The sequence below is a fragment of the Garra rufa genome, chromosome 13 (genome assembly GCF_049309525.1).
Source record: "Garra rufa chromosome 13, GarRuf1.0, whole genome shotgun sequence".
Lineage (NCBI taxonomy): Eukaryota > Metazoa > Chordata > Actinopteri > Cypriniformes > Cyprinidae > Garra > Garra rufa.
This window is the reverse complement of record NC_133373.1, coordinates 28,782,876-28,798,411: the sequence shown is the minus strand read 5'-3', so window position 1 is coordinate 28,798,411 and position 15,536 is coordinate 28,782,876. Positions and strand designations below refer to the sequence as shown.

Here is a 15,536-nt window from a genome sequence, read left to right as displayed (position 1 = left end):
ACCTTGCAGAATCTGCTAAATGTTAATTATTTTACCCAAATAAGAGGGATCATAAAAATGACCCCATTCATAAGTTTACATACACTTGATTCTTAATACTGTGTGTTACCTGAATGATCCAGCTGTGTTTCTTTTTTGTTTGTTTAGTGAGAGTTGTTCATGACTCCCTTGTTTGTCCTAAACAGTTAAACTGTTTGTTGTTCTTCAGAAAAATCCTTCAGGTCCCACATTCTTTTTTTTTTTTTAAATCATTTTTATGTATTTAAACCCTTTCCAACAATGACTGTATGATTTTGAAGTCCATTTTTTTCACACTGAGGGACTCATATGCAACTACTACAGAAGGTTCAAACAGCACACTGATGCTTCAGAAAGAAAACACAATCCCCATTAAGAGCAGGGGAGTGAAAACTTTTGAGAAGATGGCATATTTTCTTATTTTGCCCAAATATATATTTTTCCATTTAGTACTGCCCTTCAGAAGCTACAGAAGGTACTTGCATGTTTCCTAGAAGACAAAATAAGTTAAATTTACCCTGATAATCAAATGTAAAAGTTTTGTCTCTTAATGCAGTCTTCTTCTGGAGTATCAGTGAGCATTTGAACCTTATAAAATAGTTGCATATGAGTTCCTCAGTTGTCCTCAGTGTCAAAAAATGAATCTCAAAATCATACAATCATTGTTGGAAACAATGGATTCAAATACACAATAATGCTGAAAAACCTTGACACTGAAGAAACAACCCTTATATTGCATAACTGTAGCCTATGGAAACCCATTTCCACCTCAGATAACCAAGAAATAATCTCATGTTGTGAGATACAAGGTTGCAAATGTGAGAATAAAAAGTCGCACTTGGGGCATAGTATAAGGTCACTCACAGCTGTAAAAAAAAAAAAAAAAAACAGCCACTTTGCTAGATTTAATGGTACATCAGGAGATATTACTGTGCCTTGTGAAATTATTCATACCCCTTCATTTTATTCACATTTTGTTGTTGCTGCCTTATGTTAAACTACTTTAAATTACTTTTTTCCCACATCAATCTACACTCCCTACTCCATAATGGCAAAGCAAAAAATAGGTTTTTTACATTTGTGCAAATTTATTAAAAATAAAAAAAAACTGAAAAGATCCCGTTGCATAAGTATTCATTCTGGGACACTCGAAATTTAGCTCAGGAGCATTCATATTGCTTCTAGATGTTACTACACTTCGAGTGGAGATAAACTGTGGCAAATTCATTTGAATGAGTATGATTTAGAAAGGCACACACCTCTCAGAAAAGGTCTAACAGCTGAAAATGCATATCAGAGCAAAAAAAAAAAAACAAGTCCTGAGGTCAAGATAACTGCCTGTAGAGCTCAGTGACAGACTTGCGTTAAGGCAATGATCTAGGGAAGAGTTCAGAAAAAAATATGCTGCATTAAAGGTTCATAGAACCATTATCCATAATGGAAGACGATTGGAACAACTAGGACTCTAGAAAATGTCTGCCAGCCCCCCATCCAAGCTGACAGAGCTTGAGAGGTAAGAAGGTGAGGCAAAGAATGGCAGATAATTGCCAAATGCAGATGTGCAAAGCTTGTCACATCATACCCAAAGACTTGAGGCTGTAAAGGTGCTTCAACTATGTACTGAGTTAAGGGTTTGCAAATCTGGTTTTTGCTTTGTCATTATTATGGTGTGTGGAGAGTAAATTTAACACTTGAGGTGGGAATGAACTTTTAAAGTGGCTGTAAAACTGTCAGTCACAAAGGTTTCTTAAAGAAACAGGCAACTAAAAAAACACTCAAAACTGTTTTACAATACTCAAACTTTAATTAATCACATTTTCAACCTAATTGCGAATGCAGAAAACACGAACAAAAGAGAGTTTCAGAGAAATAAAACCAACATAATAGAGCATAAAACAGTTAAGGCGGACACAGACGCAACACTAAGCGTCTTCTAATTGACAAGAGCGTATGTGGGGCATGTGCATGTTTATGTGAAGCAATAAAAAAAAATGCACTACAGGACAACAGGCCAAAGGTAACTACAGTTCTTTTTTTTTTTTTAAAGAAAAACATTAGTAACTCAATTCAATCTTAGGTTTTAGATAACAAAATGGTGGCACAAGCAAGATGCTATACTCTATGTACCTCATTACACGCTCACAACTTCAATAAACCAAACCTTCACTCGAAAACGTTCAAGTCCCTTTGAATGCAAGTCTTCATGACAATTATAATCTTCATCGTCTAATCTTAAATAATTAAGGCACTTTATATTCAAAAGGTGCAGCAAGGAATGCAACACTAGCTCAGAACGATGGCGTTGTTATGGCTGTTTTGGTGGAAATCCGATGCATGCATGCAGACAAACATAATGGCGTAAGAAGGCCACAGACTACTTAAAGTTAGATTGAATTCTCTGAGTCCGAGAGGATTTGGAGCTCTCAATATGGAAATGGATAGTTCACCCAAAAATGTAACACGTCCTTTACAGCCCTTTGCATGCACAGCTCAAATCCATTTGCAACTAAGTGGGATCTTTGGATGCAGCCTGATGCTAAACAGACAATACTGTGAGTTGTGTATTTTTAATGTAGAATTATGAAAAAAAAATTACAATCGAAACACTGCAGCTCGAACTTTGCTTAAGTAAACAGTGTTTTAAATTTGGCAAAGCTGAAGCGAGATGGCAAACATTAGGATTTCATCTGATTACACCATGGGCACGATGAAGCTTGTGAAGCATTATAGCAGCTTTTCAGTGACTCATGCTAAAATAGACACCTTTGGCATTTAAGCACTGCGATACGACAATGGACAAGCAATTAAAGTGGTTCAATAAAGAAAGCGAGGCCTTAACAGTCATCTTCTGAGAAACATGCAATTAACTCAATGCTGGGAATGGAACGTCTCGACATTAGGATGTCAAAGCAGATGAAAATGAAAGCACGCACCGAATGAAACAAAAAACGATTCGTTACTGCCATTACAAAATTTGCAACCCAAGTAACATGAATCACTTCCCAAGCCAACGGCGTTACGACTCGCAGAGGAAGTTATTAGCAGCAAGCTAATCAAGATTATTACATTTCAAATTTCCTAACACAGGAATGAAGGAAAAAACAATGCGTATAAACGTGCCAACACACTAGCCAGACAAATGATTTTATAAACAGAGTACCAAACGAAATATGCTCAGCTAGGCAGGAATTAGGCGTAGTGTAGGTCAATTCTGCTTTGGAATCAAATCTACCCAAACTCAACAGCTATAATTTCAAGAAATGAAACCCAAGCATTAAATTATGAGAATGACAGCTCTATACTAAGACTCCATCAAATGATTGCAGCAACAGAAAAAAAAAACAATAGAATAAGCAATGCGCATCCTGAATGCACTTTTCTAGCTCATATTTCAGTTCTCTCTAAAAAAAAAAAAAACATCAGGATCTACGTACAAGGCCTGAAGTATGTACACCTCAGCTTAAGACATTTTAGTGCCTTATATATAATGATATTGATTCAGTTTATGGTCAAATAGTTCCGATTATGTACAAATATCGATCTGTTTTTGAAGTGGGAGTGCTAGCACAAAATAATCTCGAGAACTGAGAGAAGCTTTTGAAAAACATGACATATTAATCCAACAAATGAATTCATTTTTAATTATCTACTCTGTATAATATAGCGATCAGTCCAGCTGGCAGACACTAGATCTACTTCATCGAAACAAGCACGCATGCGTGTCTTTAAACACGCCGACATACAGGCAGACACACTAACACAGAGCCCGGCCTCGATGGAGGCCCAACACGAACGCATTCACACTTTTAAGGCTCACTTTTAAGGCAGCAAGCCACTGCCTCCACCTAAAGGCACTTTGACTCAACTGTCAATCATTCTGAATGGGATCATGGATCCTTTGCTCTCATAGTGCCTCATTCTATTCGCATTCTAATGAAAACTCATTCTGGCTGTTAGTAGAACTGGATTGGCTGAGCTCCTATTGTTTCAAATCCACATAAACTCTCTAAAGTACAACTTAAAATGGCTGGTAAGTCCCCCACAGTGATTGGAAGTTAACTATGGGACTATAATGGATCTCTGATGTTAACCCAGCACTGTCACATCTGGGGAGGAAAGAAAGCAGCGAGATGCCAGTTTTAACAACTGGTTCTCTAACTGTAGATGGTTAACAGTGAGAAACTAAGCTGGGGAATGTGATTTATTGCAAACATTTTGGCTCTCTTGGTTGGCATTAATGAGAGGAATAGCCAAAAAAGGATTTAAATCAAACACCACACACACAGATACAACCCAAAGGATTATGTGATGAAAATGCAGAACAGATTTGAAATGAAGGGGAAGTAGGTTGATCATTCAGTCCAGTTTTGATACTTGGTGATAAAGATGAGGAAGGATTTGATGGAATATTGAGAACCATCCGTTATGGCAACTGTATAAAACACTGTTCTAGTGAGGATACCTGAAATTAACACTGGAAACTGGGAAGTAGGGGTGCCCCCTTCTATGCCTTTCAGAGGAAAATCCATAATATTGAGGAGATAAATCGCAGTGTTGTCATATAATGAAACATTTACGGACAGAATTTGGAAAGTTGTGCATGAGATATTTTGCATACCCCATAATGCCACTGCTCAAAGACTTGGGGCTTCACTCGTAGTGTGTATTTGTTTTGTTGAACTTGAGCGCTTGTGAGAGCTCTAACATCAACGAAAGAAAAAGCTCAAATCACAAGAATTAAATATCAAATATGAGGGTAAACATGGGGGGGATCATAAGTGTTCTACAGATTCGGTGTTTAAAATGTGTCTCTCTCTTTTCATCTTTTGGGTTGGAGTGTGGGTTTTGTGGTGCCTCCAGGTGGCAGCGTGTTACAGGGTGTGGTAGTTGCGATCCTTGGATTTGCAGAACTTGTAGAGGAAAAAGATGACAGCTTGAAGGCCAAGGACTAACACAATTCCCCCGATGAAACTGGCGGCATCAAATGTGGATGATTTTGATGGAGAAGTAGTAGGCGACATGGTCGTGGTGTCTGTGGAAAAGCCAAATTGTCAGTTAAATTCAAAAGATAAAGGAAGTGTTTTCTGGTTAGAGAGAGCTGTACTTACTTGTGACTGTGCTGTTTTGAGTCGGAGCAACTGATGTGGTGGGGACCGTCGTGGTACCTAAACCAAAAAAAAAAAAAAAAAAAAAAGTGCTGTTTAGATTCATTTTTCTACCTCGGCGATAAACAGTAAAAAAGCAGACACATCAAATTGTACAACCTGCTGAGTTATGAACTGATGCAGGTATATTTTATATTATGTAATATGTAATGCTTTTTATGACTGTTTTAGTGCCACGTAAAAAAAGAAAAGAAAAAAAAAACATCTAAAATTATGAGAATAAAGTCGAAATGTTTCGACGATAAAGTCAAAATTATGAGAATAAATTTTAAATGTTTCGAGAATAAAGGCAAAGTTTTAAAAAAAAATAAGGTCGAAATGTTTCGAGAATTGTCAAAATTACGATAATAAATTCCAAATATTTCAGCAACAAAGTGAAATATTATCAGAATAAAGTCCAAATGTTTCAAGAATAATCAAAATGATGAGAATGAAGAAATATTTTGACAATAAAGTTAAAATGATAATAAAGTCCAAATGTTTCGACAATGAAGTCAAAATTTCTGAGAATAAAGTCGAAGTGTATCGAGAATAAGGTCAAAATGTTTAGAGAATAAAGTCAAAATATTTAGACAATAAAGTTAAAATTATGAATAAAGTCCAAATGTTTCAATGGAAAAGTAAAAATTATGAAAATAAAGTTCAAGTGTTTCGAGAATAAAGGCAAAGTGTTTGAAAAATAAGGTCAAAGTTTTTCGAGGAATAAAATGAAAAATTATGAAAATTAAGTCAAAATTATGAGAATAAAGTACAAATGTTTCAACAATAAAGTCAAAATTACGAAAATAAAGTCAAGATTATGAGAATAAAGTCTAAGTGTTTCGAGAATAAGGTCAACATGTTTCGAGAATAAAAGTAAAAATTATGAGAATAAAGTCTAAATATTTCAACAATAGTTAAAATTATGAGAATAAAGTCCAAATATTTCGACAATAAAGTTAAAATTATAAGAATAAAGTCCAAATGTTTCGACGATAAAGTTAAAATTATGGGAATAAAGTTGAAATGTTTCGAGAAAAGTAAAAAAAATAAAATAAATAATAATAATAATGAATTAAAATAATAATTAATAATAATTAATTAATAGCAATTATGAGATTAAAGTTATAATATTTTGAAAGTATATTCTAGCCTATTGTGCATGCAAATGGCCTGGATTTGGAGCACCAGGAGATATTCCAAAGTCTCAGCTTTCAAAATCTGTCAGTTGTATAGCAAAATACAAACAATATTTCTATTACAATAATGTGTTTTTCATGCTTTTTAATGTGGCGTGACAGATCGCTGTATTCGCCTCAGTATAAGCAGCACATGAATCAGTCATCTTTCGGATTACAGTGAGAAATTTGTTTCATTAAAATAGACTACACTGTTTTTTGTCATTTCTTCTGATGTTTCTTCACATTTATATCATGCTATAAACTTGAAATAAAAAGGAAAAACATTTATAATTTGTATTTCGTGGGAAAACTGACAGAATTTGAAAGATGTGTTATATTAAAACCAACAAAGCACAAAATTATGGTGAATGGGTGGCTGGCGCTCTACAAATAATGAATGGAACATGTTAAATATTACCAATTATTTACTGTATTATACAGTGAATAAAACAGCTTGTGAACAGTCACTTATATATCTCAGAAAAGACAACAAAATAACTCATGTTAACGATTTGAGTCCACTTCAACCTTTAGAATATTTATTGTTGTTTTTGATTCCTGGTGATAATCCTACATATATTCAAATAAATTCCAGTGGCCTGGCCACTTCTTCCAGTGCTCCCAATCTCAGCCATTTGCACGCGCAGGCTATACTCAAAAAATATTAAACTTTAACTTTAATTGCTACGATTTAATTCTCTAAACATTTCGACTTTATTCTCGTAATTTTAGATTTTTTTATTTTGACGTGGCACAAAAAACACTGTCGTAGTTTTTAACAGTGATATATACCAAGACATACAATATACAATGGCATTGGGCTTTAAATTAAGTAGGTATGCATTTTGAGGTGTGTATAAATGCAAACGAGGCGAGTCTGGAAGGCCGTACCATTGGTGGTACTATTTGTGGTACCATTTATGGTGGTGGTGCTCACTGGTGGGGCCGTTGTTGGTCCTGCAGTTCAGAGAAGACGCACAGATTAAACCCACATCATTCCAATGTACAATTGTCCATGCCACAGAACTTTGGCAACTTGCAACTTTTTGTACAGCTGATAAATGTAAAAATGAGCTTGAGATAGTAGGACAGGACGTACCTGTACAGTTCAAATTGACACATTCGGCTGTTTGGTTAACAGCACTGCTGTTAAAACACGACGTGTTATCTGAAATGTAGTAAAAGCAAAACATTTATACATTTTAAGGAAAGAAAAAAACAAGACCAAACAAAGTGCATTTGAAATGCAAAAAAAAGCTGGAATTTGTTACTCAATTTTTTTCTAGTGCAAGTAATCCTTACTGTACACCATAGATAGAGGAAAACTGGTTTACTGGTCTTCAACAAAACAATAACAATTAAAGCTGCAAGCAGCGATGAACGGGCCCTCGCACACGGGCTCACCGCCGACCCGTGGCTTTAGGAACACAGCAAATGGTGGGTAGTATGCTTTTAATACAGTAAAAATAGGAGAAATATGTCAAAGTCACTTAAATGTGCCAAATTTCCTGCTGCCAGCTGGTGGCGCTATGCCTATAACTGATTATTGGCATGTAGATGTGTTCAGGCCACCACTTTCATCAAACATATGAAGTTTGGTGCAGATTGACCTTGGTATGTTTGAGTCAGTGAAAGATATGATATATCCTGCTGCCAACAGGTGGCGCTATGATAATATCTGAATTTTGGCCTTTAGGTGTCTTCAGGCCAGGACTCTTACCAAACCTGTGAAGTTTGAGGCAGATCGGACATTTTATGGCTGAGTTATAACAACTTCTATGTCCATGGCGAAACATCAAACTTTGTCAGGCCGCCACGGACACGCCCTTTAACGAAAACTCAAGATCTTCGCAATTTAACATCTTTAAGGCCTCTAGATCAGAATGACCAAATATAATGTTGATATCATTAAATCTCTAAGAGGAGTTTGATACAAGTCATTTCCTGTTGCCAACAGGTGGCGCTGTGATTATAATAGAATGTTGGCCTTGAGATGTGTTCAGGCCAGGACTCTTATCGAATATGTGAAGTTTGAGGCAAATCGGACATTTTATGGCTGAGTTATAACAAGTTTTATATCCATGGCGAGACCTCGAAATTTGTCAGGCCGCCACGCACACGCCCTTTACCGAAAACTCAAGATCTTTACAATTTAACATCGCTAAAGCCTTTATATTAGACTGACCGTTTTTGGAGTTGATCTGTATAAATCTCTAGGAGGAGTTTGTTGTAGAGTACAGCATGACACTTCCTGTTGCCTGCAGGTGGCGCTATGACTATAACTGAATATGGGCATGTAGATGTCTTCAGGTCAGGAGTGTTATCACACATGTGAAGTTTGGGACAGATCGGACATTTTATGCCTAAGTTATAGCAACTTCCTTTTTCATGGCGAAACATCGAAATTTGCGAGGCCGCCACGGACACGCCCTCCGATGAAAACTCTAGATCTTCACAATTTAACGTCACAAAGGGCTTTAGATTAGACTCACCAAATTTGGTGTTGATCGGAATAAATCTCTAGGAGGAGTTCGTTCAAGTATGACACCTGAAAATGGCAAAAATGACACAAATTTTGCTGAGAAAATTAATAATAACCGACTTCCTGTTGGGTTTCGGATTTTATCTCAAGAGGCTTTTTTGTAGGTATTGGTGTGTTACATGTGTGTACCGATTTTTGTGCATGTACGATAATCACAGCTGAATGCGCACACCGCGGAACGTGTAAAGGTGGCGCTATTGAGCCATTTTGCCACACCCACTTCTGCAACCCATATCAGATGTCCATTTTCGCCAGGTCTGATGTGTGTGCAAAGTTTCGTTAGTTTTCGGGTATGTTTAGGCCCTCAAAAATGCGATTCATTCCGGATAAGAAGAATAATAATAATAATTAAAGCTGCGAGCAGCGATGAACGGGCCCTCGCACCCGGGCTCACCGCCGACCGGTGGCTTTAGGAAAACAGCAAGCGGTGGGCAGTATGCTTTTAATACAGTAAATATATGAGAAATATGTCATAAGTCATTTAAATGTGCCAAACTTCCCATTGGCAGCTGGTGGCGCTATGCCTATAAATGGCATGTAGATGTGTTCAGGCCAGCACTATTATCAAACATATGAAGTTTGGTGCAGATTGACCTTGGTATGTTTGAGTTAGTGAAAGATATGATATATCCTGGTGTCAACAGGTGGCGCTATGATAATATCTGAATATTGGCCTTTAGGTGTCTTCAGGCCAGGACTCTTACCAAACCTCTGAAGTTTGAGGCAGATCAGACATTTTATGGCTGAGTTATTACACCTATGTCCATGGCAAAACATCAAACTTTGTCAGTCCGCCACGGACACGCCCTTTACTGAAACTCAAGATCTTCACAATTTAACATCTCTAAGGCCTCTAGATCAGACTGACCAAATATAATGTTGATTTCATTAAATGTCTAGGAGGAGTTTGCTATAAACCTAATCCCCTGCAAGGACTTCAGATAATGCCAACTGTGAACCAAATGTGAACATTTTCCCTATATTCTGATGATGATGATAAGAACATGTAATTCATGATGATAACAAAATGTTATTATTGCTTGCATTACATTCACCACTTCTGCTTAAATCGTTACCTATCTGTACAATTTGTATGTGGATATTGCTTTGCTGGTGACTCCTGTTATAAGACATCACTCTTAAGCGCTACATAACTAAGAATCAATAAGGAAAACGGTGCACAGTTGGCAAATGCATTCACAGTAACCCTCTGCTAGTTTGGATTTTAAGTTTACTGAATTGAAAGGGTTACACTTTAAAATCAACACAGAGACACATACACACAATATATAAAATGTTGCCATCCAGTTTCATTTGTTAACATTAACTATATTAGTTAACATGAACAATAATTAAATAGCATTTATTAATGTTAATTAATATTAAGCTAAAAAAAAGTATTCATATATTGTTTAAAGGTAAATTAGTTTATGTACTGTGAATTAACATGAACATGAACACAGTTCATTTGGGTGTACAGCAATACACAAAGTGCTCTATAAACGCTTAATTCTTACAAAATATCTTTAAAAATCAAGTTGAGTGTTTTAATGGGGCGATATATATATAACTGATCTTAAAATGATGGTTTTCGGATGTTTTGAACAGATAACAGCAAAGTTTGTTTTGTTGTCAAAGTTTGTCTTGAATTTTTTAATTATTATAATTTTATATTCAATAAATAACACTATGAAAATATTGTCTACAATGAAGATTATTCACTCATGCTTAAAAGTTGTATTTTTCTTAATCTTTTGCTATGTGACTGAATAGGACAAGTTCATGGTACAGTTCAGTAAAAATAAATAAACAACAACTGCAAAATACAAACAATGAAAGATTTAATGACCCTTTATATTTTCTCAAAATATCAGACATATTTATGTCGATTACGCTACAGCAATGTGCATCTTCCTCAAAGATGGTCTTAAGCAAAACAGCATGTTCCACTGGTCTCTCTCCCTTACACCCCTCCCCCCTTCAGTCACTCTTCAGTGACTCAATGGTGACTGAACACAGACAGGCACAGGCAGAGTGACAGCAGGTTTCTAATTTCTTTTTTTAATTTTCTTTAATTCATAGAAGCTTGTATAAAATTGATATTTACACCACTTGCTCAGAATGATAAGATCTCTGTGTGAAAAAAGTTGTAAAGAGTTTGGATGCTGCACTTTAAAGATATAAAAAAATTACGGTTATGTTTTTTACTACATCTTTAAAAAATCACCACGTCAACACCGTTCAAGATATCCCAAATTCGCTCGCAATTTAACATCTTCAGAATCTTCTCTTCATGTTAAAAAAGTTTGGTGTGAATACCTTATTTTTCTTAGAAGGAGTGTGAATTTGTTTACAGCCTGATTTTTCCAAAAATCCACATTCAAATCAAAATAGCCGGCTTCCTGTTGGTCTTAGCTAATGAGTTTGATTTAGAAAGTTGTCCAGATTGATGAGAACAATATATGTACAGAGTTTGGTGACTGTAGGAAAAACTAACCCCCCAACTTTTGTCAAAAGATGGCGCTATAGAGTGCCTGCTCCACGCCCATTTATGACCTTTTGCCAGTGTCTAACTATCATTAATATTGACGTGTGTGTTGAGTTTCATGAAATTCTAAGCATGTTATCTGCCTCGAAAAGACAGGAATCAAATTTTAAAGTTTGACACGTTGCCATGGCAACAGCATTTGATTTATCATCGACCCCTTTACATATTCTCATCGGCCGTGTTTTGACATTATTTTGATGAAGTTTGAAGAAAATCAAGTAAAATTAAGAGGCTGATTTCAAAGGATTTTGAAAATGACACGCTTCCTGCTGCCAGTTGGTGGCGCTATAACTTTGACTCATAATAGTCACATTTATGGAATCGGCATCATACAACGAACAAACTGGTGAAGTTTCATAAGAATCAAGCAATGTGTGCAACAGTAATTAGACACTTCCTGTTTCTCATTTCTCGCCATAACTTTTTCGCCTTGCCACGGCCAAACCGTTCGAGATATCAAAAATCCCCTCGCAATTTAGCGTCCCCAATGTCTTGAGATCATGCTGACCGAGTTTGGTGACAATCCTATGGAAACCCTGGGAGGAGTATGTTAAATTCCAGAGCATGCGCTTTTTAAACAGCCCTAAATATCTCACTTCCTGTTGCGTTCAGCCCATGACATAGAGTACAAAAGTTGTTTGGCTCAGTGAGATCTATATGTGTACCGAGTTTCATATCAATACGTGCAAGTATGTGTGCGCAGTACATCAAGTTTTCAAACTGTGTTCCAGGGGGCGCTGTAGAGGCCCTGAACCACGCCCGGGTCCCAGCCTCTGTGGCGTCCTGATGGCCGCAGATTCCGACGTGTGTGCAAATTTTCAAGAGTTTTTGAGTATGTTAAGGCCCCCAAAAGTGCCCGGAAGGTGTAAAAAAAAAAAAAAAAAAAAAAAATAAGAACCCTTAGAAGAACAATAGGGCCTTCGCCCTTTTGGGCTCGGGCCCTAATTAAAGCTGCGAGCAGCGATGAACGGGCCCTCGCACCCGGGCTCACCGCCGACCGGTGGCTTCAGGAAAACAGCAAACGGTGGGCAGTATGCTTTTAATACAGTAAATATAGAAAAAATATGTCATAAGTCATTTAAATGTGCCAAACTTGCCGCTGCCAGCTGGTGGTGCTATGCCTATAACTGATTATTGGCATGTAGATGTGTTCAGGCCAGCACTATTATCAAACATATGAAGTTTGGTGCAGATTGACCTTGGTATGTTTGAGTTAGTGAAATATATGAGATATCCTGCTGCCAACAGGTGGCGCTATGATAATATCTGAATATTGGTCTTTAGGTGTCTTCAGGCCAGGACTCTTACCAAACCTGTGAATTTTGTGGCAGATCAGACATTTTCAGGCTAAGTTATAACCACTTCTATGTCTATGCAGAAACATCAAATTTTGTCAGGCCACCACGGACATGCCCTTTAATGAAAACTCAAGATCTTCACAATTTAACATCTCTAAGGCCTTAAGATCAGACTGACCAAATATAATGTTGATTTAATTAAATGCAATCAATGCAAGGACTTCAGATAGATGCCAACTGTGAACCAGTATGCTACAAATAAGAACATGTAATTCATGATGATAGCAAAATGTTGTTATTGCTTCCTTTATATCCACCACTTCTGCTTAAATGTCATTGTTACCTATCTGTACAATTTTTGTATAATATATTTTTGTATAAAATCAATTGTTGTCATAACTAAGAATCAATAAGGAAGACGGTGCCCAGTTGGCACATGCATTCACAGTAACCCTCTGCTAGTTTGGATTTTAAGTTTACAGAATTGAAAGGGTTACACTTTAAAATCAACACACAGACACATACACACAAAATATAAAATGTTGCCATCCAGTTTCATTTGTTAAAATTAACTATATTAGTTAACATGACCAATAAATAAATAGCATTTATTAATGTTAATTAATATTAAGATAAAAAAAGTATTCATATAAAGTTTATGTACTGTGAATTAACATGAACATGAACACAGTTCATGTGGGTGTACAGCAATACACAATAAAGTGCTCTATAAACTCTTCATTCTTTCAAAATATCTTTAAAAATCAAGTTGAGTATTTTAACGGGGTGATATATATATTTATAACTGTTCTTAAAATTATGGTTTTCAGATGTTTTGAAGAGATAACAGTAACGTTTGTTTTGTTGTCAAAGTTTGTCTTAATTTTTTATTATTATTATTTTATATTCAATAAATAACACTATGTAAATATTGTCTATCAATGAAGATAAATTGATCATGCTAAAAAGTTGTATTTTTTTAAATCTTTTGCTATGTGACTGAATAGGACAAGTTCATGGTACAGTTAAGTAAAAAATAAATAAAAAACAACAACTGCAAAATACGAACAATGAAAGACTTAGTGACCCTTTATATTTTCTCAAAATATCAGACTCTCAAAGATCAGACATATTTATGTAATTACAATACATATGTGCATTTTTTGTTCAAAGATGGTCTGTAGGATGGCTCTGTACTCTGTCACCCTCTCTGCCTCTCACCCCTCCCCCCTGCAATAATGAGCTTCTCTGTGCCTGACTGAACGCACACACATACTGTAGAGACATTCACCAGAGTGACAGCAGGTTTCTGAGTTATTTTTTTAATTTTCTTTAATTCATTGAAGCTTGTATAAAATTAATATTTCCAGCACTTGCTCAGAATGATTAGATCTCTGTGTGAAAAAAGTTTTAAAGAGTTTGGATGCTGCACTTTAAAGATATAAAAAATTAGGGTTATGTTTTTTACTACATCTTTAAAAAATCACCACGTCAACACCGTTCGAGATATCCCAAATCCGCTCGCAATTTAACATCTTCAGAATCTTCTCTTCATGTTAAAAAAGTTTGGTGTGAACAGCTGGTTGTTCTTAGGAGTAGTGTGAATTTGTTTACTACCTGATTTTTCAAAAAATCCACCTTCAAATCAAAATAGCCGGCTTTCTGTTGGTCTTAGCTAATGAGTTTGATTTAGAAAGTTGTCCAGATTGATGAGAACAATATATGTACAGAGTTTGGTGACTGTAGGAAAAACTAACCCCCCAACTTTTGACAAAAGATGGCGCTATAGAGTGCCTGCTCCACGCCCATTTATGACCTTTTGCCAGTGTCTAACTATCATTAATATTGATGTGTGTGTTGAGTTTCATGAAATTCAAAGCATGTTATCTGCCTCGAAAAGACAGGAATGTAATTTTAAAGTTTGACACGTTGCCATGGCAACAGCATTTGATTTATCATCGACCCCTTTACATATTCTTATCGGCCGTGTTTTGACATGATTTTGATGAAGTTTAAAGAAAATCGAGTAAAATTAAGAGGCTGATTTCAAAGCATTTTGAAAATGACACGTTTCCTGCTGCCAGTTGGTGGCGCTATAACTTTGACTCATAATAGTCACATTTATGGAATCGGCATCATACAAGGAACAAACTGGTGAAGTTTCATCAGAATCAGGCAATGTGTGCAACAGTTATTAGACACTTCCTGTTTCTCATTTCTCGCCATAACTTTGTCGCCTTGCCACGGCCAAACCGTTCGAGATATCAAAAATCTCCTCGCAATTTAGCGTCCCCAATGTCTTGAGATCATGCTGACCGAGTTTGGTGACAATCCCATGGAATTCCTGGGAGGAGTACGTTAAATTCCAGAGCATGCGCTTTTTAAACAGCCCTAAATATCTCACTTCCTGTTGCGTGGAGCCCATGACATAGAGTACAAAAGTTGTTCAGCTCGATGAGTTCTATATGTGTACCGAGTTTCATATGAGTATGTGCAAGTATGTGTGCGCAGTACATCAAGTTTTCAAACTGTGTTCCAGGGGGCGCTGTAGAGGCCCTGAACCACGCCCGGGTCCCAGCCTCTGTGGCGTCCGGACGACGGCAGATTCCGACGTGTGTGCAAATTTTCAAGAGTTTTTGAGTATGTTAAGGCCCCCAAAAGTGCCCCAACGGTTGAAAAAAAATAAAAATAAAAAAAAAAAAAAAAAAAACAAATAAGAATCCTTAGAAGAACAATAGGGCCTTCGCCCTTTTGGGCTCGGGCCCTAATTAAAGCTGCGAGCAGCGATGGACGGGCCCTCGCACC

General features: G+C 36.5%; 1 protein-coding gene across 1 annotated transcript in view; it reads right to left on the bottom strand.

Moving 5' to 3' along the window:
- Nucleotides 1-1,802: 1,802 nt before the first annotated feature.
- The window catches only part of cd164 (CD164 molecule, sialomucin), a 79,388-nt gene continuing 65,654 nt past the window's right edge, over nt 1,803-15,536 (bottom strand). The window contains exons 3-6 of the mRNA XM_073816828.1: nt 7,443-7,511; nt 7,235-7,300; nt 5,127-5,183; nt 1,803-5,050 (exon numbers count right to left, since the gene is read on the bottom strand). Of these exons, the coding sequence (XP_073672929.1) occupies nt 4,890-5,050; nt 5,127-5,183; nt 7,235-7,300; nt 7,443-7,511 (353 nt within the window). The 3' untranslated portion in view covers nt 1,803-4,889. The remainder of the gene's footprint in view (nt 5,051-5,126; nt 5,184-7,234; nt 7,301-7,442; nt 7,512-15,536) is intronic.